Raw genomic sequence first — 26428 nt, forward strand, 5'->3', positions numbered from 1 at the left:
TGCCGGAGCGCCCGGGGGAGCGGGCGCTGCTCGGGGAGCGCAGCCCCGCGGGATGGAGCCCGCAGACATCACGCTGAAGCTGCTGCTGGTCGGAGACAGCGCCGTGGGCAAGTCCAGGTGCTGCTGCGGCCGGCGCGGGGTCCCCGAGCGCAGCCCGGGGCTGAGCCCGCGGTTTCTGTCCCCACAGCCTCCTGCGGAGGGTCACGGACGGCACCTTTGAGCCGCGCCTGAAACCCACCGTCGGTGAGCTGGAGCCCGCCCGGGGCTGCGGGTGTTCTTTTTGCCTTGTACTTTCTGGGCCTGTTCTTTCTGGGGTCCGCAGCCGGCATCCTGCGGCTGCCCAGGACAGTTCGATTTTACAGTTCCTTCTGACGGGCTTCCCCTTCTTACATCTTAGGTATTGATTTTAAAGTGAAGAAAATGGTGGTGCAGGGCCGTGCAGTACAGCTGGCCATATGGGTAGGTTTTGTTCCAGACAGATGGGTACATTTGAGAGATGTGCAAGCTTCAGGAGCTCGTTTTTGTGCTTTCTTCTTCCTTGCTGCTCCTGCTCTCTTTGCTGAAGCCTTCTGCATGTTGAGATTGTATACTTAGGCTGCAGCACGAGTAGAATGAGTGTCTTGATTGTACTGTTATAAATACATATTATGGTATTGGCTTTTTGCAAATATTAGCATGGATACTACCTGTGTGGTGTTGAAATGGTTTTTAAGATATAGTTTTCTTTAGGAGTAAAGTGTGTTTGTAGTAAGTGAACTACCTTGGTTGGATAACCCCCAGTGAAGACACCTGCTACTGATACACCAGCTACCAGCACCAACCACCTATAAAAATTAAAAACCACAGCCCAAATTAAGACTGATAAGAAAAATAAACTAAAACCACAGCCAAGAAACTCACAGGCTCTAAAAAGGCAGACTCAAGTAGTGGCCATGTAAAACAGTTCATGGAATATGGAAAAGAGTTTATAGAAAAGTTTGAAAATGTATGATAGGTCTATAAATATGCTGATGAATTTAAGGGGTGGCTCCAAAACAGCAGGGCTGATCTTGGCTGAATCCCAAGCACCGGGCTGTTATAACCTTTTATTTTGTTGTTTGTTTCTTATTGTCTTTTATTAAACCTTTTAAAATCTACCAGGAAATTGAATCTCGTTTTTCACAGTATGGTACTTGCAGACAAACAAAAACACTTCTAAAGGCTTCCTTAGTCAAGCTTCGGGACTTCCTGCAGTTCTAGAAGAGCTTTGCAGTTTGTCAGAGCTCTGTGAAGTGTTCAGGATGTTGGATGGCAGAGGTGGGTGTGCTGTGCCTGCAGGAGCCAGGAGCACAGAGAGGGAACAGAGACCGGTGATGCTCTGGGCCATGAGCTGCCTGATTGCCTCTAGGGGCTGTGCAGGAATTCAGTGATGCTTTATTCTGGTTAAAATCATGCCCAGAAAATCCACAAACTTGTTCTTGAACTATTTGAAGGTTGAGTCAGACTTCTTGGGAAACTCAGATATTTGCCCTGAACTTAGTGATGCTGAATTTTCAGTATCTGCAGGCTGAAATCAGATTGCAGCTGAGTGATCAGGATTTTTTATAGTATAAAACGAACATTTAATTCTTCTAAGTGGAATGAAAGAACCTTAGGAAGGAGAGATTTTATGTGTATGGTCATAGATATTTGAGAAAGAAAATGCCATTACTAATTAATTGGGACTAAAATACAATCTCCCTACTAACAATGAATCAAATTAGGTAATTATATTCCAAATTTTAGTTTCTTTTTTAAAACAAAGAATAAATACATTACAATATAGCTGTTAGTCTGTCAATTGTAAGCTGTACATAAAAGGAAATAAATCTTTAAAAATAAATTTGTGTTATTTGTTGCCTTCTTACTGTTTGTTTTGAGGGTCTTTTTGAATTTCATATTGTACTTAGTACCTCACTTATTCTTACTTATTCATGGGTTTAAGTGAGACATACTGCAGTAATAATTGAATAAAACTACTGATTTTTAATTTCTTACCTACTTAGGCTCGTAGCAGTCTTGAAGTAGTTCTTTCAAACTCGATTCGTCTTGTGCTAAAGGAGCACAGGGAGATACTTGGAACCTCTGTCTCCCTTCCTACAGAAAATCAGTTATTCCTCGTTCAGTTCAGCTGGTTTTAAACCCGTCTGTGTGGCTGCTTGCCTTTTATTTCTCTGGAGTCCCTTTTACTTTCCTGTTGTCTCTCATGTTACAGGTGTATATTTACCCTTTTTACTTTCTCAAGTCCTCCCCATGCTTTTCCACCCCTCCTTAACCATTTGCTGCTGCTGTTTTCTGACTGCTTTCCTCATTCTCACATCTTTATATTCCATGTATCCTTACTGCTCATGACAATTCTAAATTTACTCATCCTGTTTAGTTTAAAATACCTTTTTTTTTGTTCTAAACGTATTTGATGATGTGTGTTTGGGTTTTTTCCCCCCTCCCTCTGTAGGATACAGCAGGACAGGAGCGTTTCAGAGCACTCACTCCCAGTTACTACCGAGCAGCTCAAGGGGTTGTTTTAGGTATGAAATAAATGGAAGAAAAGCATGATTACAGAAATTGTGGTCTTTGTTTTTTCCTAAATGTGCCTGTCCTTGCAAAAGGAGGTTATCCAAGATAATCAGAGGAGTAATTATGGTTTTTACAACATTACTGCTCATTAGCTAAACCACTGGCTGCTTCAAAGTATTTTAAATTAAAAAAGACAGTATAATAGTATAATTAGTGTTATAAATTATTGCCTTTGTAGTTATTGCTTGGGTGGTTTTCTGGTAATAAGGCTAATCAGGGGTTGTGTTGTGTTCTTTTCCCCATGATGTTTTACTTCTTTTTTTCCCCAGAAACTATGAATTTGGTTATTGTGATTATGGTAAGACTTGAGGTTTGTACACAGACAATGGATGGCTAAGCCCTTCCTGTGTGACAACAGCAATTAGAAAACAAAGGCATATTTAATTTCAGGGTTTGTGAAGGCTAACCTTAACTTTGGTGTACAAAATATTCTTTCTCTGATTTTTAAACCTTAGTGATTTATGTAAATGCAGTGCCCAAAAGTTGCTTTTAACTCAGTCCATGTTTTTAGCAGCAGTGTGTGCATGTACTTATAGATAAAATTAGGTGACAAAATACCTATTTTAAAATACTCTGTGTGTCCCAATTCAGCACTACCAACATGTAGAAGATTTCTGTTGGTAAATCTGATTTTCACCCAGAGGTGCTTGTGTTCTTTAATCCTCAAGTGACTTTGGGTGAGCACAGCCCAGGGTGTGCCAGCTCTGGGAGCAGTGTGTGGTTGATGCTTCTCTCTGTAATTCCCTACTAGGAAGTGTGGACTAAGTTCTGTCACAATGAAGAAAACATTGTCCAATACTCTACAGCTGTTAAGCTCCTTTTCCTCTCTTCTCAGTGTATGATGTTACAAGAAAAGACACTTTCACAGGACTAGGAGGATGGCTGAAGGAGCTGGAAATGCACACCACCAACAGCAACATTGTGAAGATGTTGGTTGGCAATAAAATTGATAAGGTCAGTTTGGGGATGCATCCTTTTACATTCTGCCCTGGATTATTTATTCACCAGAGTGTAAATGTGAGGGAAGTGCTGTAAGTAACACAACTGTTGTGTCAGGAGGTAATTTACTCTGCAGCTGAGTTGGGAAGGCTCCACTTCTATCATTTTAGAAGCAGATATTGTTAAAGATTTAAATGGAAGCTTTCCTGGAGAGATGCAGTTGATGATGTTCCATTAAGATGGTGCAAGGTCTGCCCAAAAACTGCTGTGTAGCACTGAACTTACCTACAGCACAGGTAAAGAAGAAAATGCTGCTTTCTTTCTGACAGGTGGTGGGGAAGGGGGCTGAGCTCTGGGGGTGGCTGCAGGGTGTGCACTGGAGGGGCACTGCTTGCTGTTTGTTTCTGGGCTGCTCTGGCACATTCAGATGCTATTGCACAGTGAGGTGCTCTGCTCTTGCCTTGCAACAAGAGACTCCAGTGTGGCTCTCCTGAGCTGGGTTCTCTTCTGCCCCTCCCAGCGTGCCCAGTTTCAGAACCTTTGATGGGCTTGTTTGACTTGACTGCTGAGCCTTTCTGGTCTGGATCTTGCTTCTGCTTGGTTCAGAACACAGCAACATTCATTTCCTGCTGATGTGGTGTTGGACTTGGATGATCCTGGTGGGTCCCTTCCAGCTCAGGACATTCTGTGATTCTGTGGTTTGATGTTGCTGCTGTTCAGCTTCACCCCCTAACAGCCAGCCTGGCAGGGAGCTATGGAGGGGGAAAATCCAGTGGATTAATACATATTAAAGACATTTTTTCCTTTCAACAAAACTTCATTGCTGCAGTGGTGCTTTTCTGGGTGCATTTTGAAGTAGCAAGTGTAGCTCATTTCAGTCATGTTCTTCATTTGTCTCTGCAGCCTGACCGTGAAGTAGAGAGGAAGGAAGGGCTCCAGTTTGCCAGGAAACACTCACTGCTTTTTATAGGTATGCACCTCTGGGGCAAACACTTCTATATCCAAATGTTTATTTTGGTATTGCCAAGCATGAATATACAATTGCATTTCAGGTTGATGGGTTGCTACCTTTTTTTTTAATACCTAATTAATATGGGTTCCTTTTGCTGTAATTTGTATGCAGGGATGAAGGTTTCAGCTTCTGCATTGACTGCAACTAGAAGCACTTTTTACTGCAAACACTGTATAAGCACAAATTTTTTATTCTCTTGAAACTTTTTAATTCAGAGCCCAGAAGACTGAAATTTTCCTCGTTATTGATGTCTGTAAGGACCTTGGCTGATGTTTCATTTCCAAATTTCTGTTGCAGCTACATAAAAAGACAAAATTCTTAGAGCAACAATAAAATGTACAATGTGAGGATAGAAAGGTGGGGAACAAACTGAATTTCTAAAGAGAAATCTTGAAAAGATTTCTAGGAGAAACTGAAACAAGGGACAACATGCAATTCCCTCTGTATTCTTTGTTTTTCAGCTTTGTTATGGAATAATTATCTTCCAGATTTACTGTCACAAGCTGAGAAAAATTTCTTTTTCTCCATTATGGAGAAAATGGGGAACTGTGGATTTCTTTTTAGGTGGAAAAATGTGATACTTCAGACTGGAATGTATTTCTGTTTGTTCCATTCAACTTAAGTGTACCTTTAAGAGAGAATGGAGAGGAGGTTCACTCATTAAAAAACTCCCATCTTCTCTCTGGTCCCAAAATAAATTTTTACTAAGTGGAATATACTCCCTGCAAATAAGATAAAATATTTTTTCCCCTTCCTCCAGAGACCAGTGCCAAGACACAGGATGGAGTGCAATTTGCCTTTGAGGAACTGGTCATAAAGATCCTGCAGACTCCAGCTCTTGGGGATGAGAGCACAGAGAAGAAGGGAGTCCAGCTCATGGAATCTTCAGCACAGCAGAATAAAGGGTTTTGTGGTGCCTCCTGTGCACTTATTTAAATGTGCAGGTGGCTGTTCTGTCTGACTAAAGGACTTGAAAAAAAAAAGGGGTGGGGATGGGATTCCAAGCACCAATCTGTGCCATGTTTGATGTGCATCAGTTGTGCAGATCCAAAACACGAACTCATTAGCAAAATACTTTTTTATTCCTTGACAAAAACCACTTTCTCCTTCCCTTTTGCACAGCTGCTGTCTGCAGATATTTTTCTGGTAGCTCTCAGATTTTTCATTATTAAATCATAGTGCTGCTTAAGAGTATTGTGCTCTTGCTGTCCATTCAACATGGACTTTTGCTGGAATTCCTGCCTTAATAAGGCATAAATAAGGTGGTGTTTAGTTCTGGAATGTTACTAAGAAACTTCTCTTCCCTGGGAAGGTATGGGAGTCTTTTCAGGCACCCAAATTTCCTTAATGCAGTTACTCACCAGGAGTAACTCACCCTGACAGCATAGTTTCCTGATTTTGGATGCTTTTTAAAAGTCAAAATTGCTCCATGTCCCCGGACAGTAAACTGAGTTACCAGATAATTTTAGGGTTATCAGGAAGAGGATGAATCTTTTAACACTTGTCAGGAAACCCCTCCTCCTTCCCTGCAGCTGCCCCTGTGCTGCTCTCTTTGCACTGAGGATCAGGGATGGAATGCACTCCTCATTTCACTCATTTTGGGCTGCCTCACACCATGGCTGTGGTTTTGCAGTCACTGGTTCTCTGCAAACCCTCCTCCTCTTCCAGCAACCACAGTGACAAATTTCATTTTCTATTTAACAGAAAATGTGCTGCCTATGGGACTTTCCAGTAGGCTGAGTGTGTCTGTCACCAATCCCACGATGAAGTTACCTTTCTGTCTTTTACACTTTCAATGGCAATACTGTATTTTGTTAACTTACATTAAAATAACTGAAAATTTAAGGTGTAACTTGTGCCTTGCTTGTTCATGCTATGTTAGATCACAAAGTAAACATAGCTTTATTTACTGCTGGTCATTTGAAATATTTTAAGATGTTATGATAACAACCTTGCTTTAAATAAATTCTGACCCTTAGCTTTTTAACTTAAATCTGAATCTTCTAAATATTTATATGTCTTGCAGACTATAAAAATCTGTTTGTAACCTGAAATACAGACCTAGGGTGAGATCAGTCTGGCCATTTCTTATTTTCATAAAAGGACTTAGTTTGAAATGCTGTTACTGAAATAGTTTTTAAAAATATTTCACTCAGTTTTTCATAGGATCAAGGTCCATCTGTCACAAATTGCCTCTCTAAGAAGCCAAATCCCTTTTGGTGACTGTGCTTTCCCATGGCTGCAGAGCTGACACCCCAGTGCATGTGGAGGAGTCCTTGTGCATTTGCTGCAGGCTGCAGCACTGACAATGCAGGGACCTGACTGGGAAAAGTTCTTGTTTTTGGAGCAGTAGGAACAGAACCTCAATGCCCAAAAGGACCACACATGAAAGTTGCCATTTGGAGAAGATGGATGGGGGATGACTCTTCCACACATTTTGGGCTTTACATAATGTAGATTCAGTGACACTGGTATGTAAGAAATGTACTTTTAATATGCAACTTTCAGTTCTGCTAAATGTCATGGAACAAGAGTAACATTATACTATCAAGAGAGAAGGAACAAGACTGGTACACCAAAAGGTCTTGTTTAAAGGGCACAATACACAGGAAATAACAGACCTCAGCAGGCAGTGAAAACAGGAAATAGTTGCAGCTCCCATGCACCTGTACAATGCTCTCTCCTTGAATCCCCCAGTATAAAGCACAGCTACTTCCAGAATCATCTCTGCATCTTCCTCAGCCCCACTGAAAACTCCTGTATATTCAAGTCTCCTCAAACATATACAAGTTCTTCTAACAGTTTTCTTCTTCAGTCAGTTCTGGAAACCTTTACCAGATTTGGAGCAGAAGTCATAAATGCTGGAAGGATGATGATTTTGACCTGTAGCTCCTCCTTTCAGTGCCCTTTTTAGAGCTGTTCCATTGGTGTCAAGGCTGTGTCCCACCAAGTAGCACAGGCAAAGATGTTTTGCAGAAACAAAGCTTCTTAACCATCCTATTTTCAAGCCATATGCAGTTGTTTTCATGTACACTATAAAAATGTATGTTTTATGAGTTGGCAGTCATACAGGTACACTCAGGTTGTTCAGCATTTGTGACTGGGAAAGTGGGCATAACCTGTGACCTGTGCAACACAGCTTGGAGCACTGGGAAATGTGATGGACATAAAAAAAACCCTTCTATAGCTGGACTAGTTTTTAGTGCCTAAGAGGATTTGCAGTTAATGCTTCTGTGTGAGGGAAAGCAGGTTTTGCTGGGCAGCCAGTAACTGCCATGGTGTAACCAATCTCCAAAGAACACTTCTCACCCAGCTGAAGGAGCTTGTTCCCAAGGGGGTGCTTTATTCTGAGCTTTTAACTCTAGCCACAAAATCTGCGGTTAGAATTGTGGCCAAAGGACAAACCTTCCATCTTGTCAGTGTCTCAGCAAAAAATGCACTACTTCCAGTCTAAGGATCAACAAAAGACTGGACTGGCTTATTTAGTCTGAGTATTGACTTCTAAATGACAACTGCTATTCAAAATTTTCACTCAGAAAGGCAGTGTCAGCTTGTGACTTTGGTCTTTCCTCATACAGTCTTTATTTATTTATTGCCTTCTAGGTAAGACCAGCAGTTTTGAAGCAAATTCAACGTATTTCCTTTTCTAATTCAGGTATTTACAGAACATTTTTATACAGTCTTTCCCTTAAATATGGTAACAAGCTATGATCTAACCCAGCTAACTGGCACCCAAAATGAATCCGTGTTTAGTTTATCTAACACAGTTTTCAGCTCATTACATGCACTCTGGAGATCTTCTTTCACCAGTACAGTGTCAATTAAATGCCCATACTGCTCTTCAATGAATGCTGCTGAATTAATAATTTCCTGCTGTTCTTCATCCTGCTGATCAACACAAGATGTTGGTTTGAAATTTAAAGCATGTCCTTCTGGTTATTAGCATTTTAAAGTATATTAGCACAATGAGTCATTACTCTGAGAACATGCAACATGAGCTGCTACCATTAGGAAAAGCTATTGAAGATATTAAAACTAAGATCAAGGAGCAGCATGCTGCTGGCAGGTGTTCCAAAAAATGCAAGGGGCCTCAGGGAGGGGGGAATATGATGGTGATACTTCACTTTATGTAGTTAGAGTTGTTGCCTAACCCAAGATATGGGAACTACACTCCTCAAAAACAGAAAAGGAATGCTGCACATGCTGTCCCAAGTTCAGTATTTTGAGTGCTTACACAAAAACTTACCAAGTGAACTGAATTCTGTAACATAAATTTAAGATCAGGTTACAAATTTAAGATCAGGTTACCCAAAGGAATGGCTTTATGCACTCTGTTCATATTTACACATCACCAATCTGCAGCTGATCTAGGTTTGATCCTAAGAAATACACAGTGTGTTTTGAGTGGACACCACTGAAACACTGGCTGACACTGCTGTGGTGTCACACTGGGGGTGTAAGAAATAGCCATTAGCATTTGATGAAATGTAGAATGTAAATCATCAGAAATATAAAATTATTGTTGGTTCATCTGAGTTCAGCAGCAACTTCTGCTGCAGCCTTGATGATTTACCCAGATCCATATGAAAGGGTGCCATTTGGCTTCATATTACTTTAAAACTTGAATATATAAAGAATCAAAAATTCCATTCTGAAGTTCCATCTGAAAGGCTACAGGACCAACTTAGTGCCCCACTTCAACTCTTGTTGTGGAAGAGAAGCTCTTTCATGTAATACAAGTGCAAGCCCAAATACTTCATTCTTGTCTAAAAAGAAGAGATTAGAAGTTGGAATACTTACAAGGGGAGTTGAGATTTCTTCTGACACGTGAGATTTTAAGACATGTTTTTTCTTTTCTGAAATGAGAGGCTTCACAAAGATAACATAAGGCTTAAACTCAGGAGTCCTCAAGTGCTTTACTGCCTGTGAACAGATGATTTTTGTTATCAGACTTGTTTTTGCTGCATGTCAATGATAGACTCAAACTGCTTCCAGTGGTTTCACTGGTACAGGCTGACACACTGGTGTGAAGCCCTGGGTCCTGCACATCTGGCCACAGCAATCTCTTGCTCTTCAAACAAAGGCTCATGTCACTGTCCTGGCTACAAGAGTGCATGGAGCATGGCCTGAATAGCATAGGATTCCAAGGGGCAAGGACATGGCAAAAAATAGGGAGCAAATTATAAAATACCTGACTTCATGGGAAAATTCTGGTTTGCTTCACCTAAGCAGCCAAACACTGCAAAATTTAAACTTGGAATTCATCTGAGGTAGTACCACAGCCTTTTCCTAGCCCAGTTACAAAGTCTGGATCAAAATTTCAAGTATTAACTCACAGCATGGAAGTATTAACAGCAGTCTGCTAGCACTGATTACAATGCTCATGTCCTGGGGTGATTCAGGATTTTATTGTATTCCACACCTGAACCCAAAAATTGCTAAATTGAGATTCTACAAATGAGAGCCTTGGGTGGATGTGGGTGTGCTATGGCCAGCATTTTTAAAATGAGAACTAGAATGAAAAGAACAACTTTGTTCTGAGTGTAGGACCTGAGCAGCCTGGGACAGGGATGCACATTAGTCCTACAGCAAGGGCAAAGTCCCACAGTGAGGGCTCCTAAAGGGACACCCAGGTTGTACCAGCTGGACATGTAGGAACTGTAACCACTGCACTGCTTTCCCAAGAGCCCTATTCTGCTCAGGCAGCAGTAAATCATATTTGCATTCTTTAAAAGAAGCTGCAGAACTTACTTCAGGTACCACATCCACCAAACAAACCTTCTTTTTGGCCATCACAGAGCGGATTGCCTCCAGACTTGTACCGTACAAATTCTCTTTGTATTCTCCGTGTTCCACAAATCTAAAAAGTCAATACATTTCTAAATACCACCTACAAACAATATTAAGAATATTTAACTTAGAACATTTGATAGCTGTTTCCTGAAGTCACAGCAGTCAAAGAGAGAGAGGCAGAAAACCAGGAATGGGTGGGGAGGGATTTCCTTTCTTCACTTTTTTCCCCCTTCCTTGCTTAGTAGCAATTCTTATCAGCACTACTGACAAAAAGGGGAAGAAAAAAGGATATTTTCCTCAGAAAATGGAAAAAAGCTGGCAAGGAAATGGACTGCAGTTCTCCCATCTTCTGGGAGACTTCTGGAAGTAAAGATCTGAACTCTGAGGAAACACACCCAGGCTCACAGAAAGTCTGATATAACCACACCACACACTTCCAAGGAGACTTGTGAATAAAACTTCTTACTCATATTAAACAGAGTGACAGGCCCAATTAAGTACCTGTTACTTTCACTAGATTCAATTCTGACCAACCATAACACTTATGCAGGTTTAAATTCTAACTCAGGATGCTCTTACTAGTGTTATTCCTAAATTGCTTCCAGCTGAATGTTTGAGTTTGCTCTAACAGTCCAGACTCCATAAAGAGCATTTTACTTAGAAAGCTGAACCCATCTAATACAGCTTGTCCAACCTGTCACCTGATTTTGGTACTCAGGTGATGTAAATCTGAACAAGCAATATTTTAAAATAGTCAATTACAGCAGTATTTTAAAATTAACTCACTTGTTTTGCTGCACATCTGTCTCAAAGGACTGCTTAGAAACAAAATTGTATTCTACTCCCTCTCTCTCATGACTTTTCCTTGACCTTGTTGTATCTAGAAGAGAAGGGAAGCAAGACATGGGAGACACATCAACCTTTGCAAATGTTTTCTCTACTTAGTTCCAGTCACATTTTCACAATTTCAAACAAGAAAGTTACACAGTGACAAATTCAAATGAACACAACATAAATTAGACCATATAATTTTGTTTTAAACTCAATTTCAAATATTGCAGGACCAAAAATGAAGTTGTTTTGCTTCCAGCAGTGCTGTAACTAACAAAAAAAACTTACACCTGACAGATGAAGCAGAATAAATCCTAGAGAAAACTGTTTGGCATTCTGGACTTTCATTCTCTTGGAAAGCTCAAAAATAAAACCAGGAAATACAAAAAGTCCTATTATGCTACCTTTGAATTTGCAGGAAGAATACTGATGGATATTTCCTAAGGTACTGTGTGCATAATTATGTCAGTCCCTTACTTTTGGTGTAATTTCTTTTTGTAATTGTTATTACTGTAGGAGAAGCTTTGATGATCATTCTACAAATCTATGCCAGACCATAAAAGTAATGTCTGCTATTTTTTTTGTGTATGTGTTTAAATTCAAGTAGGAATAACTAATTTGGGCTCTTTTGCTAACTGCCTGAAGTCAGTCTGAAAAATGTTCTTTTTTAAAAGGTATTAACATATAAACAGTGCCCTCAATGTTATTTTTTTGGATTCAAAAAGTAGCTTGTTGGGGAATAAAAATGACAATGGATTTTTGTGTCTGTGTGTCTCTGATAATTCCATTTTTTTGGAAAATAATCCAGTAAAAGAAATTCAGTGCAACTCTAGCCACAAAGTCATGCAACAATCACTAAATTCTCTTACCTGACTTGCTTGTTTGAACAGCCTAGATACACTAATCAACAACTTCAAATCTTGCCCTAATTTTGACTTGGTTTATTGCTGCCTGTTTTGGGTTTTTTTTAACTGCATGTGCAATGCTTTACTCAAGAAAAATTACCCTCTTTTAAACACACAATGTTTTGGCTGACTTTTAAGATCCTAGTTTATCACACCAGTTCTCTTTGCTAGTCACATTCTATTTTTTCTTCCTGCATTAAGTTTTTCTTTTAACAGACACTGAGAAAATGCAATTTCCCCACTCAAGAAAACACAATTTAAAAAAATCTCATTGAGCTGACAGAATTCCAAAATGCAGATGTGCCAAGTTACATAATGATTTATTCACCTATTAAAGGCAAATATAGCATATTACAATGAGAAAAAAAATTTGAAGTACTTCAGAAATAAGCATCTAATCAATAGTGAGAGCACAAATTATCATTAGTGCTGATGGCACAACATTCATTAGACATGGAGTTTATGGAATTTTATAAATTTCATTTATGGAATAAAGATACAACAAACACAAGTCAGGAAATTTTACTCACGTGGAACTGCAACACCATACTCCTGGGGGTTCTCTGACACAACTTTTTGCTTGAGCTCACTTAACCTGGCTCCCAAACAACCTAATAAAATAAAATAAAGCTGACTGAGAGATTTCTGTGAAAAATGAAATATTGCAGAAAATAAATATATCAGTTTTACACAAATAATATGATTCAGGAGTGTGCTTGAAGAAACCTCTTCATGAGAGAACTCAAGACATTCTGCTTTGAAGATCATTAGGAACAAATTTAATTCTGTGAACAACTGCTGGACAATCACCTGGCAGACACTAAATCAGAAAATCTGTGATCTTAGCAGTCAGTTCTATGAAATACTCTTGAATTTTAGTGCTTAGCACAAGGCTGATAATCTGCATTAAAACTGCATGCAAAGTCTTGTTAGATAATTCTAACATCTGCCTCTTCATCAAGAGTTCTGACAGCCTAAGTAAACACTGGAGTGAAAACCAAGGGAAAGTGAATCCAAAAAATGAGAAATAGTCCTGCATCATTATTTTTACAGATTTGGAGAGTTTGAGTCCTTTTTTGTTTTAAAATGTAATTTAAAATAAAAGAGTGAGTTCTGACAAAAACAAAACAAAAAAAAATCTTTACAAATCCCACCAGAACCACAAAAACCCTCAAACCAAATATCTGGAAGTGCAGGATAAGGGAAGAAGGAGAAATGTGAAAAAATTTGAACCAACTGGGTATCTTACCAATCAAAACCACCAGTCTCTGCTGTTCACCAGGCTGTTGCTGATATTTTGTGACTTCTTCATATGTCAGGAACTCTGCTGCATCTTGCTCTGCCTGCTTGCCTTCATTCACATTTTCCTTCTCCTTCCGACTTAACCTAAAGCTCCTGCGCAATCCAGCTGTGCAGAGCAGAAATACATTGACATGTCCCCACTCACCTCAGATTTTCAGGCTTGTTCAGCTATAAGTGATTGTCTCCAAATGGGAGTTATTCCCATAAATTCAGTTTATAATCCAATCAGTGCATGTATGCTCAGATTATAGGAGAAATGTTTGGATAATAAATCGATAATAAATCCCTCTCACAACATTTAGCTGCCAAGCATTGGTTATGATAAAATCAGATTATGCCTCTTCAAAGAGATAATCCAGTTTATGAATGTATAGGAAATTAAACAGTCCAGTTTTAATTGTTTAATGTGGAGGTGGATTTTTTGGGAGGTTTTATTTGGTGGGGTGTTTTGTTTTCATTTTGGTTCTGGGTTTTTTTGGGGTGGTGGTGCTAGGGAAGAGGTAAAGGGTTTTGGTTACTCACCTATGTAGTGTCCATTGAAATATCCTTCACAGTCACAGTCCTCTGTAAATTAAAAAGCAAGGAAGTGGAGGGTGGGGCACAGGGGAAAGGAAATATTTTAGGTAATGTGTGTGATACAAGTCTGGCTCATTAGCAAGGAAAGAAATTTTATATCCTGCATTGTTTGCACATACTTTTTAAACTTAATCATTGCTGATACCAAAAAAATATTTGCCTTGGCTAGTGGTATATATTTTAAAAAGTCCTTGACTCTGATATTGAACTAGAGAATTTTGTATCTTGGTATTTACAGTTACCAAAGTTTATGCTTTTCAGCATTCATGACATTTGATTAATGCTGCTGGTAAAGTATGACACTCAGGGTTAAGTGAAGAAGAAGACTCCACAAACACAGAGCTCTTTTATGATTATGTAAAAAATTGACTCTTCTGATATTTCATTATCATCTGGGCTTAAAAAACAGATCAGAAATGATAAAGAAGAACTTTAACCCCTTTCATTTTGACCAAGTTAAATTATCATTGCTTATTAACTCTTTCTTAAAAAAAAGAAAGATTTGATGCTTTGGCCATATGCATGTATGCAAAATAACATGTTAAAAACTCCCAACCTGTCCCTCCTCAAATTACAACCACCCCCAAGGCCCCTCAAATGTGCAGAATAAAACCTTGATACTTAGCTGCAAAAAATACACTGTAATCCTAAGACAAATACTGAGTTCTCATACTTCCTGAAAGAGGGATGCCTGGTTTGTCAACATTTAATCCCCTGTGCCCTTGCAATATTTACACAGCTCTACTCATTTTGAGGTGGTGCTGTATGGGACAAACCCAACCATTAGCAAAAATTCACAGCACTTAAACCTCTAACCAAAAGTGCCACTTGAGAGGGCTTTGTTTTTAAATGAATATTGCATGAAGGTGTGTAATCAAACAGTGCCAATGTGTACTCCCCAAACATTCTGCCTACACCAAGAAAAAATACAAATAGCAATGACATCAATTCAGAGCTGGTTTTTTGTTTATTTTCTGCTGTTCAAGGCAGGCTCTTTCAGACTTGTGTTCTGACAGCTGGCCATGACTGCTATACTCTGATTTCACAACATGATTTGTACTTTCATCAAAGTCTATGGAATGCTAATACTTGGAATATGAATAGCAACAAGCAAGTGTAATGTGAAAAAAAATCACAGTATACAGAATTCAACAGGAAACACCTGATATTTGGAAAAGCAGCTGGTAAATGATATCTAAACTGCACAAGCCCAACAGAATTGCTCATAATGAAAATAACACAGAAAACAGCCCAAATGAACAATGAAGACAAATCACTTAGGATTGACATGGGTGCCCTAAAATGCTAAACCCCAATATTTCTTTATTTTTCAAACATACCAGATACAAAGACTGCATTTAACTTGCAAGTCTTTGAACCTCACTCAGAAACCTACAGAAACCTCTCAGAAGACAAATTTTTTCTCTTGAATCTGAAGCAAACTTGGAAGTTATCATTACTTAAGTCATCAATCTAAATTACATTAGTTTAAATAATAATTCACAAAGAAAATGTCCTAGGAACAATAGATCTACTGCTCCCTTTGGAATTGCAGCAAGTATTTTAGAAAATTATTGGTTGTTTCTATTCAGACAGAAAGTGAGTTAGGAGAGCACCTACCTTTGTCAGAAGATTGATCATCTATAGTTAGCATGAAAGGCAGAGTTGGGATGATATTAAAAGATGGACAAATAATTGAGCAAAATTACAGACAATGGAAAGGAAGGTTCTTTTGGTTTCATTTGCTTAACAGGCTTTCAAAAAGTGCTGCAAATACAGTACCCTTGTCAACTGATAAAAGAATTCTGGGCTGAAATGGAATTATTATAACCAGTTATCAGCTTAATGGTCTCCAAAACATCTGAGATAAAGCTGAAGCAGCACTCATGACATGCCTCCTCATTTAAGTATAATGGAAACTAACTTGGAAAAGCTTCATTTTAATCACTAATGCTATTTTATAACTTGACTGAGCAGCTTCCCTCCTTGCAGCACAAGAGCACCTGTGTTTCATCATGCACCAAAGGCAGAAATTCACTTCTATTACTCAAAAGAGAGCATTTCCAGAATCCTTGCACAATCTTGGCTGCACAGAGTCACAGGCTTCCCCTCACATCAACACTGCCTGTGCTGAAGCACCCAAGAGCAACAGAAACACATTTTGGGATAATCCTAACATCTTCTGCTTTCCAGCACTTCCTAGCAATTCCCTCACAAGCAGAGGTTTTGTGAATAATTCAGTGACACAAACTGCAGAGCTGTAAACAACAATCACTCTGAAGTCTGCTTAAGACCAGCTCTGCAGATTGTATTTCCAGCTCCAGTGATTTTTATCCTCCTTGAAGCTACACTTTATTTTCACATGAGTTTAGAGCAGTTTCATGCACTCACATATGCATTAGGTGATTTTTGCAGCTTCCAAGTTTCAAACCATAAAAAGGGGGAACACTAGCAAATTTTAAGGCATCTAAATATGTAAGGCCTCATGTTCTTGAGAGCAGGAAGAGAGGGATTTGATTTTTGAAAACAACAGGCACCAGCAACACTGAATAAAGCTCCAACCCAAATCCTTCCCTGGGGCAGCTGTGTCCATGCATATCAACCAATGGCAGATTGTATTCAAAACACCAATCAGTGGTGAAATACTCTCAAACACATCAGTCCTGAAACAACAAATACTGAGAACTTAGTATCAATTAAAACATCACTGAAAGAACAAAACAGACTCACATAATGGTTTCTTCAGAGGTCTGGTGTTCTGCAGAGTGCCTGTTGTTCTCCTGTAAATCAGTCGTCTGAACAGAAAATCATTGTATTTTAGATATGTAAACTGAGAATTATGAAGAATTCACAGCATGTTATACACATAGCATGGAAAAGAATTAAATAGTGCTTTTTCTTAAAAAAATTATAATGTATCTGATTCAACTATTTAAAAGGTTTTAAATAATATGACAGTCTCAGATTGTTACTGCTAATGAATGAAGATTCTAAAACATTTTATGCTTTCATATATCAGAGCATAGAAATCAATAGTTTATCAATCCATTTTTTCTATTTCCCTTTTTTTCCACATGATTTTTTTACAACACTAAGAAAAGTAGATAACCTTTGTCCAAACCAGTCATTGCAGCTATGCATGTGTAGAAATTATCCACCTTTCTCCAGATCAGTTTGAAGTGTTCTGTTATTAATCAAGTTACCCAGTTTGTGTGAAAATGTAAGAACAGAGTACCAAGTAAAATTGTCTTAAGTGTTAAAATCACAAACCAGACCACAATTCCTATTTGCTCAACTCCCCCCACCAAAAACCCAACACCAAAAACACCCTAGCACAAAAATCCAACCCTCAAGAAACCCCTCACTGCTGGCAATTGAAACCACAATTTCTTCCCAAGTGTTTTTTTGCAATATTTGTAACAGACAGAAGATGCTGCTCAGGCATTTATACACTCACTCAGGGGAAACAGACACTGAAGCAATTTCTGTATTCCTACATACATCTTTATACATGTTTACAATGTCCAAAAAATTTAAAAGACTGCAGTGCAGCAGTATTTTTTGCAATATATGCATGCCCAGAAAGAAGGGAACAGCTGTTGAGGCAGAATTTGCCTTATGTTGTTCAAAGGAGCTTTCATGTAAAGGAGCCAAGACCTCCATTAGAAACCTTATGGAAATCATGCAGGCCAGCAGCAGCATCAGACCTGTTCAATTTTTAGATTATAACACCTACAAGCCAAAGAAGTGATTTGCAGCAAGAATGACAAAGTGGCTTAAAACAGATTTCTTCTCAAATACAGGATTTCTGCACTGTTAAATAAGAACTGAGGGATATTTTTTCTGCAGAAAATACACATATCTTGCTGGGAAAACAGAGAAACTTCTAGCTCTAGAAGGTATCCCAGTCCAAGCTAAATACTCTCTTAGAAGCCAGAAGACCAGATATTATGTGCATAAATTCAAAATAATTAAAATAAATCTGTGCAAGTACAAGGCTGTGAAATACAGTGTCTCCATAAGCCAAGATGGTTGAGAGACTGATACGCCACATTTCATTTCATACATGTTTGCTTAGCAAGTGCTTCTGTCCTCATGCTACAAAGCACTAAGACAATGGTAAAACACCCAAATCAAGCTAGGAAGTTGATTCTGTAACTGGAGAAGATGGAGCTTTTTAGCACTTTCCCCTGAGCAGCTGTATTTACCCTGGCATGACCATGCCCTTCATTTTCTGTGAAAAAAATCAATATATCAATATAGTGACACTACACATGAAAGAAAATCTGTAATTTTTGCTGACAAACCTTTCTTGGAACTGTTTTGAGGGGATCAAGCCCGCTCTGAGGTTGGTGTCCCCCACACGCTTGGCTTGCCACCACGTGGGATCATCCTGGCTCACAACTTCCAGCACGTGTCTCCTCTTAAAGGGCAGCCCAGCCTCCTGGCAAGGAATGGCTCTGTCTTCTTTGGGGTTATAGCAGAAAAGTGCCCTCATAAACACCTTGAAAAGAAAGTCAGCATGTCATTTCTTTTTGCCCTAGCTGGAATTTCAAATATCTGCCTTTAAAAGGCTTTCCTCACTGCTGACTGCATATACACATTATCCCTCCTTCAAGCACTCCAAAACACAACTAGCAGCTTATGCAGAAAAATTAATTAACTTTCCAGCACATACCCAGTGATTATTTATCAGAACTGTGGAACATGAGACTCCAAAGACCGAAGTTCCAAGAAACACAGATCACAATCTACATTAAGTACAAAATGTAATAAAGGAATGGTTGAAAAAAAATAAGGGGAGGGAGAAAACAATAAAAACAGACTTATGACAATGTTGCCCAATTGTAAAGATTGTCCTTAAAATGTTCCTTTAATGCATCAAAACCCACTATTCAACTTTGGATTTGTATCTTAACACCATGAATACATAATAGCAGAACCACTTCAGAAAGTGATTTGTGGGCTTCAGGGAAAAGTTCAGCAACCAAAAGCAGGGAAGCAGAGAGACTGACAGAGGAATCTCATGAGGAACCAGTTGAGCATTAAGTTATTGCTGGTCAGGTAGGGCAGATGGACTGGGCTGATGGGGTCACATGGTGAATGCAGCTGTTTGTGCAGAGCTCCATTTCCACTCCAGTGAGTGGCAAAATGCCCAGAGATAATGGACAGATTGCAGCTGCCATGGTGAGAGGAGACAGCAGAACACTCAATTTAATTAAACCAAAGAGAAGAGGCAGGATTTCAGAAATGCTACAGAAGAACGTGTGCAAAGATGGAGAGCAGAAGAGTCATACAAGTAATTCTGTTTATAAAGGGCACTGCACAAGAAAGCACTCTCCCATCTCTGCAGCTCGATGGAGTGTCTGTGGCACTGCCCCCTGAAGAGCAGGCAGGCTGCACTTACAGAGATGGAAAGAAGTGCTTCAGGATTCCAGCTGCATACCTTGCTGTCCTTTAGACGATCTTCTTCTTTGATGGCTGGAATTATCTTTAATGTTATTGACCCTCGAGACTGAGCCTGAGGAAAACAGAAATGGTTTTTTACCTTGAGAGCAGGACAAGGATATCATGCAGACTATTCAAGCCCCAGTTAAGGAGCTAGCAGATGTCTCCTTCTCAGAACTCTAACAGGCCAAGCTAATGCACTAATTAACTGCATTACAGAGACTATCAGGATGTTCCATGACTCCACAACAGTGTCTTGCCCATGGAGACATCCTTGGCTAAGACCTGCATTAAAATTCCTTCATTTGCTTCTAGCCATTGCATTAATTTCTGCGCTACAGCTGACAGGACATTAAACACTTCTGTGGCCTTTAGTACAACATTGACTTAAATTTTTGCAGACTAATAATTTTAAAGTGCTGCTTTGAAAAATACTGCTGTGTTTTCTCCATATAGGGGCTAACTTGTTAAGAGTGAAATGCAAGCATCTGCAAAATAAACATCTACTTTCACTCTAGAAATCTTTGCTAGGAGATAACAATTATTAGTTACAGGAAACTAAAAAGTACTTCTAGGTCCTTCAGAAATCTAAAATGGATTTATCTGGTTTAGATGCCTTATTTGGCATGACATTAAACTGAGTTGCAGAGAAGCTTGCAATTCTGCATAGATTAAATGCAAAAACAGACAAACATTTGTAGCTTTTCTTCAAAAAATAAACCATTAAAAGTGTTACACTTCAGGCATTACCTCACATGGGACATATGTAATTAGAAATTACACAGGACAGATAAGCAGCATCCCAAGATCCCCATAAATTAAATTTTACACACTATTTCAAAGTGGTTTTGACATCCCCCCATCCCCAAGTTAAAAGCAGTCACTGGTATTACTCAGGGTTATTTGATCTAAATTGAAATTAGGTGATGGAACTGATACCAGTCTCCTTACTGTGTCCCTACCTCCACTCCACACCAAGACAAGGGGGAAGTCAGAGATAAAGAAGCATAAGAGCTACAACCCCCAACAAACACTTTCTACCAAGATTTGTGGGTACTTAGACAAGCTCAAAGCAAGAAATTGCTCCTGTCACCAGGAATCTGCTGGTAAAGAACAGACTGACAGCTCTACTGAACACACAGACAAGACTCTCTTCATCCTCCTAACACACCACATTATCAATCATCTTCTAGGAATGTATTTATAATTTGCAGTTTGCTTGTCATAAACAAAGCATTAAAGAGAAGTTCTTGACAGAGCAACACGTTAACTTTGTATTTGTATCTTACTTGGTACCAATCCAGTTCGCAGAAGTTTCTGAAGTCAAAAGGAGAAGACTAATCCACTGGGAGAAGAAAAACTCTTAATGCAAAGACAAGCAGGGATTGCATCTTTTAGCTCTATATTTTAAACTCATGGTTAAATTTCATCATCTACTGTAATTACTAGATCACCAAACAGAAAAGATCTTGAAATGAAAATCAGTGCAGACCAAAATCTGACTTATTTCTTCTGGTCGTTTGTGAAGCACAGTAATACCATTGACTTCTCTTAGTTCATCTCCAACATGGACAAGACCTGAAAAGATGGTAAGTAAATTAAAATAGGTCTAGAGACTGGAAAGCACTACTCCTCTGATGTCCAGCCTAAGGCATCAGCATGTACTTCCTCTCCTCCCTCCTCCAGACTGATGGATTTAGTACCAAAGCCAAGTGCCTTTGGTGGAAATGTGCCTCACAGTCTCCTGCCTTTATTCCTTGTTTTCCATGCAGCACAGCCTCAAAGGAGAGCAGCATGCAGACAGGCAACTTGTGCCAAGGTACTCTGGAAGATCACTCTTTGGATCTGTTTTAAGTGGGCAAAACTGGAATAGTTTCATAAGTGTGACCAACTCAGGGGTCACACTGCTGACTATAAAGGCAGGAATGACATGACTGTCAACTCACAGATTAATACTTTACATTCACAGAAAGAATGCTAAATTTTTTTTAACAAGCCATGAAGAGGCTCTACAAGATTTAGGTTTGTTTATCCAGTTCAATAAGAAATGTTGTACTTGTCATATATACATAGCCACTGTTATCTGATATAAAAGAAGTACTCAGTAAAGCAAATAGAAAACAATATGATACACTGAATAAAGGAAACTACAACATTAAAAGTATAAAACATTCTTTGCATTCTTCTAAAGCTTAAACATACTTCTTCCATCTCTGTTTTAATTTTTTCCTAATGGCCATTTAAATAAAAAGCATATGTAATTAGATTAACAGATTACTGATGAAATACAGATCTGCTAAGAGCATGCTTAGGAAACTTGAGAGGTTTACAAATGCAATTTCAGGAATGTTCTACTGCAACCATACCACTGCGATCAGCTGCACCACCTCTCATGATCCTTGCTACAATCACAGCTCCTGTATGTTCATCTCTTCTGATGGTAGCTCCCTGAAATAAAACATACCCACCACTCAAAAAAAAAGTAAGAAATTTGCCCTGAATTCAGCAACCAGTGAAATAATGTATATGCTATTATATCTTTTAAACTGGAATTAATTTGTTCTATGGATTTTCCTTTCTCCTAGGTGATTTTTCCACCATTATTCAAGTTTTGCCCATGCCAAGTGATTATGGGTAGGTATGGGTAGGCACCCACCTCCCTTTCTACTGACTTTCATTAAGTGTTTACACTTTCTGCATTACTGTGGTCATCAAAGTCACTCAAGTGTGCAAACAGGTTATTGTAACAAATTCTTTCTCTTCCTCTTCTGAATCTTTATACAATACAGTCAGCACTTTTATATGTAAAAACAACAAAAGTCAAATAATTATTTTTTCTTCCTCCTACCTCTGCTGGCAATACAAAGTTTTAATCAGGAATTCAACCACTGCTCCCTTCTATTATTGTGATACACAAAAAGCAGATTTCTTTCCCAGTACTGTTTTTCCTTAGGAAACCAATTTTTCCATTTCCACTTGTATACAATTAGGACCTCGACAATGTAATGCTTTCATACATGTATCAAACACACTCTTACCACACATCACTGACTTTCATGCAAGTGAATTAATTATGTTACTGAATGTTAGATACAGTATGAAAAGAATTAATACATATAATCAGCATAATTGCTTCAACATACACAGTTTCTTCACTGTGTTTCCTGAGCTAACTGGCACTATAAACTATGCCCATAAAGCATCTAAATGCAAAACTCTGAAGGTGCATTTATCATTTACCAAATTTTTTTAATTTATAAGCTTCAGAACACTCCAAGTTTCTGAAGGCTATTTGATGACATCTTGCACTGTCTCCTCCACACTCACACTATAAAGTTTGCACTATTAAAGTTTTATAGTTTCACTATAAAGTTTTATGACTAGAAATGGGTGATCCAATATGTACCAAGGGTTCTTTATTTTTCACTAGCCGAACAATTTTCACTGATTCCTCATCAAAATCATCATCAAAATTATCAGGTAGAGGTGGAAGAGCTGGGTCAAAGTTCTTCTGTGCTACAGTGTCATGTACTACAAGCATTGCCTGCATAAAGGAAATAAAAAACAGTAATGTAATGGAGAATACTACAATTCCCATTCTCACCTTTGCAGTATTACAGCAAAATGAAACCCCCCCCTTTCTACCCTCACCTCTAATCCTCCAAAAAAGATTTAGCAATTACCTTACCCATCATGTAAACTATATACATCCATTTATTTAAAATAAATCCAGACAACAACAAAGCTCAGCCTAAAAAAAAAATTATTTGGACTATGAAAAGCAAGAAGGGATCTTTTTCTTCTCCTTTTCATTTCTGGTCCCTCAGAAAACAGTAAGGAAAGGAGGGATGGAAGACAGCATGGTGCATCATGCAGGAAAGCTGTATCTTTTCAATTTCCTTCACATCCTAAAGTCTGTGCAGGAAATCCCAGTGGAACAGAAGTTTAGAAGATGTTTTTCCTTTCTCCTAGGGAGGCTTCTATATAACCTTTCTGTTACAAAATATTCTATCACAATTCTGCAAAGGCATTTCATTAAAGTCCCCCATGTGGTTTTTACCCTGAGATGTGGTGTTGACAACAGCTGAAGCAGCTCTTTTTCTTCATTATTCACTGGTGCTGTCTGTAACTCTTCTATTACCTTTAAAATAAAAATTGACAACCCCAAAATTAAAGGAGTCCACCAAACAAGATGATGTATTTACATTTCTGTTGAGTGTTTGCTAATATTTATCATCCATCAAAACTCATTCCAGTCCATAGTGCATGAAACCTGAACAAAAACCAAAGTTTCTTTAGCTATTTTTATTAGACAGTACAGAAGACAGCATTAGGAATCAGAATCCCTAAATATACATTTTAAGAGTTATTCCATCAATATAACTTCAGGAGTGAGTTTTGAAATTTTAAATTCTACATGGAATATGTAAATGATACCTCAAACAACACTCTTGTGTTTGTATTATTTGATAGAAGATTTTAAACCTTTCTGCAATCATCTAGTATTACCTGTGTGGAACATGCAACACAACTTCCCTTGTTCCCTTGCAAAACCTGGACATCAAAATATGCCCTGGAGTCTCAGGCCTTTTAAACATAAGATTAGAGAAATAATGGAGGCACTTCTGCACTGGGCTGATTGGGTGGGAGGAGAGAGAAAGCAGGGGAAAATGGGGTGAGGGAAAAGAGTTTTCCTTACCCTGTTAAGAGTTCTAAACAGAGAAGTCATATAGTTCTATATACTGTTCTATAAAAAACTTCTCTGCTATTCTGAAGATGGAAATTTTTGTATGACTTGACAGGTAGCAACACTGAAACTTTTGTGCAGGTGGTGCACTGTGTGTGGGAACAGGCAGAGGGGTGTGCTGCATGTTAAGGTGGGGCACTGGGGTCTCCTGACTTTGAAAAGGGAAATATTTCAGCTCCCAAACCTTGTACTGCCCCTTCCCACACTATGGTACAAAACAGGTGCATGTACAGAGCCAGCAAACACAGAGGAAACTTCACAGAACATGGCATCGTGTCACACAAACCCAAGGCACAGCTCTGCTCTGTGAACAGATGGGGATGAACTGATTTGGAGCAGTCCTCAGGAGAATGGCCTGAGGATCCTGGCAGGTGAAACATCACATACATGATGGCAGTGTGTGCTTTGTGTCCCAGCCTGCATGAAGACAGGCCCAGCCCAGGTCAGGGGAGGGGATTCTCCCCCTCCTCCTGTTCTCATGAGAGCCCCTGACCCAGAGCAGTGTCCAGCTCCAGAGCTCCCAGTGCACAGACCTGCTCTACTGCATCCACAAAATGCTCAGAGGGCTGGGACACCTCTCCTATGAGGAAAGGATGAGACATTTGAGACTTCTGAGCTAGGAGAAGAGAGGGCTTGGGGGAGACTTCACTGCTGTCATACAGCACATAAAGGAGGCTTACAAGAGAGAAACCTCTTTACCAAGGCCTGTAGTGACAGAACACAGGGTAGCAGCTTTAAACTGAAAGACAGCAGATTTAGATTGGCTATAAGGAAGAATATTTTTATGATGAAGGGGGTGAGATGCTACAACACCTGCATGGTGACAGGCTGGAAACAAGGCTGCCAAGAGAAGCTGGGGATGCCCCACCACTGGAAATGCTCAAAATCAGGATAAACAGGGCTGTGAGCAATCTGATCTGGGGAAGGTGAGTCTGCCTGTGGTGGTTAGATGAGATCACCTTGCAAGGTCCCTCCAACCCAAACCACACTGCCCCAACAGCAATACTGCCTGGCTTTAATGGTTTTAAGCCTCAATAAAAAACTGAATGTTCAGCTGGAACAGCCTATTGTCAAAACAGGACTGAATGCTTTTTGCAGCCTCTCTTAGGAGGACCATTTATAATATCCTTCCCTTCTACCTGAATGTATCAATCTTCACTAGACATTTAATGACTTGGGATTTCTGAGCTCTCATTTCCTTGATTAGTCGTGGCCAACAGATTACAAAGACAGTTGGGGAAGATGAGAAATATGTTCACATACAGCACAATTGCAAAGTTTGATTTGTTAGAAAAGCAGGCATAAATAATAGGAGAATTATGAGACAAGATTTTTTACTCACATCTTCAACTAATCCTGCTGCACTATGTAAAACAGGAGTTGGACTCTGTCTTTCATAATGACGGAGTTTTTCATGAATCTGAAAAAAAAATTATTCAGAGATATTTCTACAGAGATACAAAACTTTCTAAATAAACCTACACTGGAATATTTTTCTATTGAAGGAACATAATTTAATCCGAGATGTGTCAGAAAAATAATCTCTCTTAGGGTTATTTTTGTTTAGTTTAGGAGTCTTTTAGTTTTCTTTTTGCTCATGGCAGTTTCAGACAGTCAGAAAATCTGTAAAGACTTTAGGAGCATAAGGGAAAAAATGAAGTCATTTCACACTCCTTTTTAGCTATGGGGTACTGTATCTTCATTTTAGCAAGAAGAGCAGAAAAATTTATTTCTGAACAAAATATGCTAATTATCAAACATCATTAATGTGTGTTGTTAAGCACACATATGCTTGGGTTGGTACAGAATTCTTAAAAAAAAGTCTGGCAGAGTAAACGTTGATAAATCAAGGGAACAGAGCAAAGTAAACTGTAAGGAGAATGTACATAAGTACCTAAATAAATAAATAGAAACTTTTACCTTCATCAGGTAGCTGAGACTCCTTTCACTGAAGACATCCCTCAGGAATCCCATTTCCTCTTTATGATTTGAATCAGGTCTTAGCTGAGATGTCAAAAGGGCCAAAGTTTCATGCAATCCTAAATTTGGATTCAGAACAGAACAAAACCATTGTACACAGCATTTCTCATGGGACCTATTAACAGTCACTGCATTTACTTGGGTACTACACTGGTGATCAAGGTTGCAGAGACATTCATGTTTATCTTGTGTTTACCCATCATGTTTATTTGCCACTCATTTTGCAACACTCCATAAGTGGCAAACACAGCATCGTATTAAGGCAAAATAAATAAATAAACAATTTTAAAAAAATTATCT

General features: G+C 39.0%; 2 protein-coding genes across 3 annotated transcripts in view; one reads left to right on the forward strand and one right to left on the reverse strand.

Moving 5' to 3' along the window:
- On the forward strand, positions 1 to 8245 carry LOC117006355 (ras-related protein Rab-18-B-like). Its single transcript, XM_033078744.1, has 7 exons — positions 1 to 117; positions 188 to 243; positions 398 to 459; positions 2474 to 2546; positions 3431 to 3549; positions 4438 to 4504; positions 5307 to 8245. Exons 1-7 carry the CDS (start codon positions 53 to 55, stop codon positions 5480 to 5482), a joined length of 618 nt encoding a protein of 205 aa, XP_032934635.1. The 5' UTR covers positions 1 to 52; the 3' UTR covers positions 5483 to 8245.
- Positions 8239 to 26428, reverse strand: part of LOC117006338 (MAGUK p55 subfamily member 3-like) — a 22041-nt gene continuing 3851 nt past the window's right edge. Inside the window, exons 3-19 of one of the 2 annotated variants that reach the window (XM_033078718.1) lie at positions 26069 to 26187; positions 25491 to 25568; positions 23462 to 23542; positions 22808 to 22945; positions 21768 to 21849; positions 20894 to 20979; positions 19400 to 19474; positions 18261 to 18457; positions 16684 to 16748; positions 15574 to 15594; positions 13900 to 13941; positions 13325 to 13483; positions 12606 to 12686; positions 11126 to 11219; positions 10298 to 10406; positions 9347 to 9469; positions 8239 to 8431 (exon numbers count right to left, since the gene is read on the reverse strand). In XM_033078718.1, coding sequence (XP_032934609.1) covers positions 8252 to 8431; positions 9347 to 9469; positions 10298 to 10406; positions 11126 to 11219; positions 12606 to 12686; positions 13325 to 13483; positions 13900 to 13941; positions 15574 to 15594; positions 16684 to 16748; positions 18261 to 18457; positions 19400 to 19474; positions 20894 to 20979; positions 21768 to 21849; positions 22808 to 22945; positions 23462 to 23542; positions 25491 to 25568; positions 26069 to 26187 — 1730 coding nt within the window. In that variant the 3' untranslated portion in view covers positions 8239 to 8251. Of the gene's footprint in view, positions 8435 to 9346; positions 9470 to 10297; positions 10407 to 11125; positions 11220 to 12605; positions 12687 to 13324; positions 13484 to 13899; positions 13942 to 15573; positions 15595 to 16683; positions 16749 to 18260; positions 18458 to 19399; positions 19475 to 20893; positions 20980 to 21767; positions 21850 to 22807; positions 22946 to 23461; positions 23543 to 25490; positions 25569 to 26068; positions 26188 to 26428 lie in introns of both variants that reach the window. The other variant, XM_033078717.1, reaches the window with a different exon arrangement.

This window comes from Catharus ustulatus, chromosome 23 (assembly GCF_009819885.2).
Source record: "Catharus ustulatus isolate bCatUst1 chromosome 23, bCatUst1.pri.v2, whole genome shotgun sequence".
Lineage (NCBI taxonomy): Eukaryota > Metazoa > Chordata > Aves > Passeriformes > Turdidae > Catharus > Catharus ustulatus.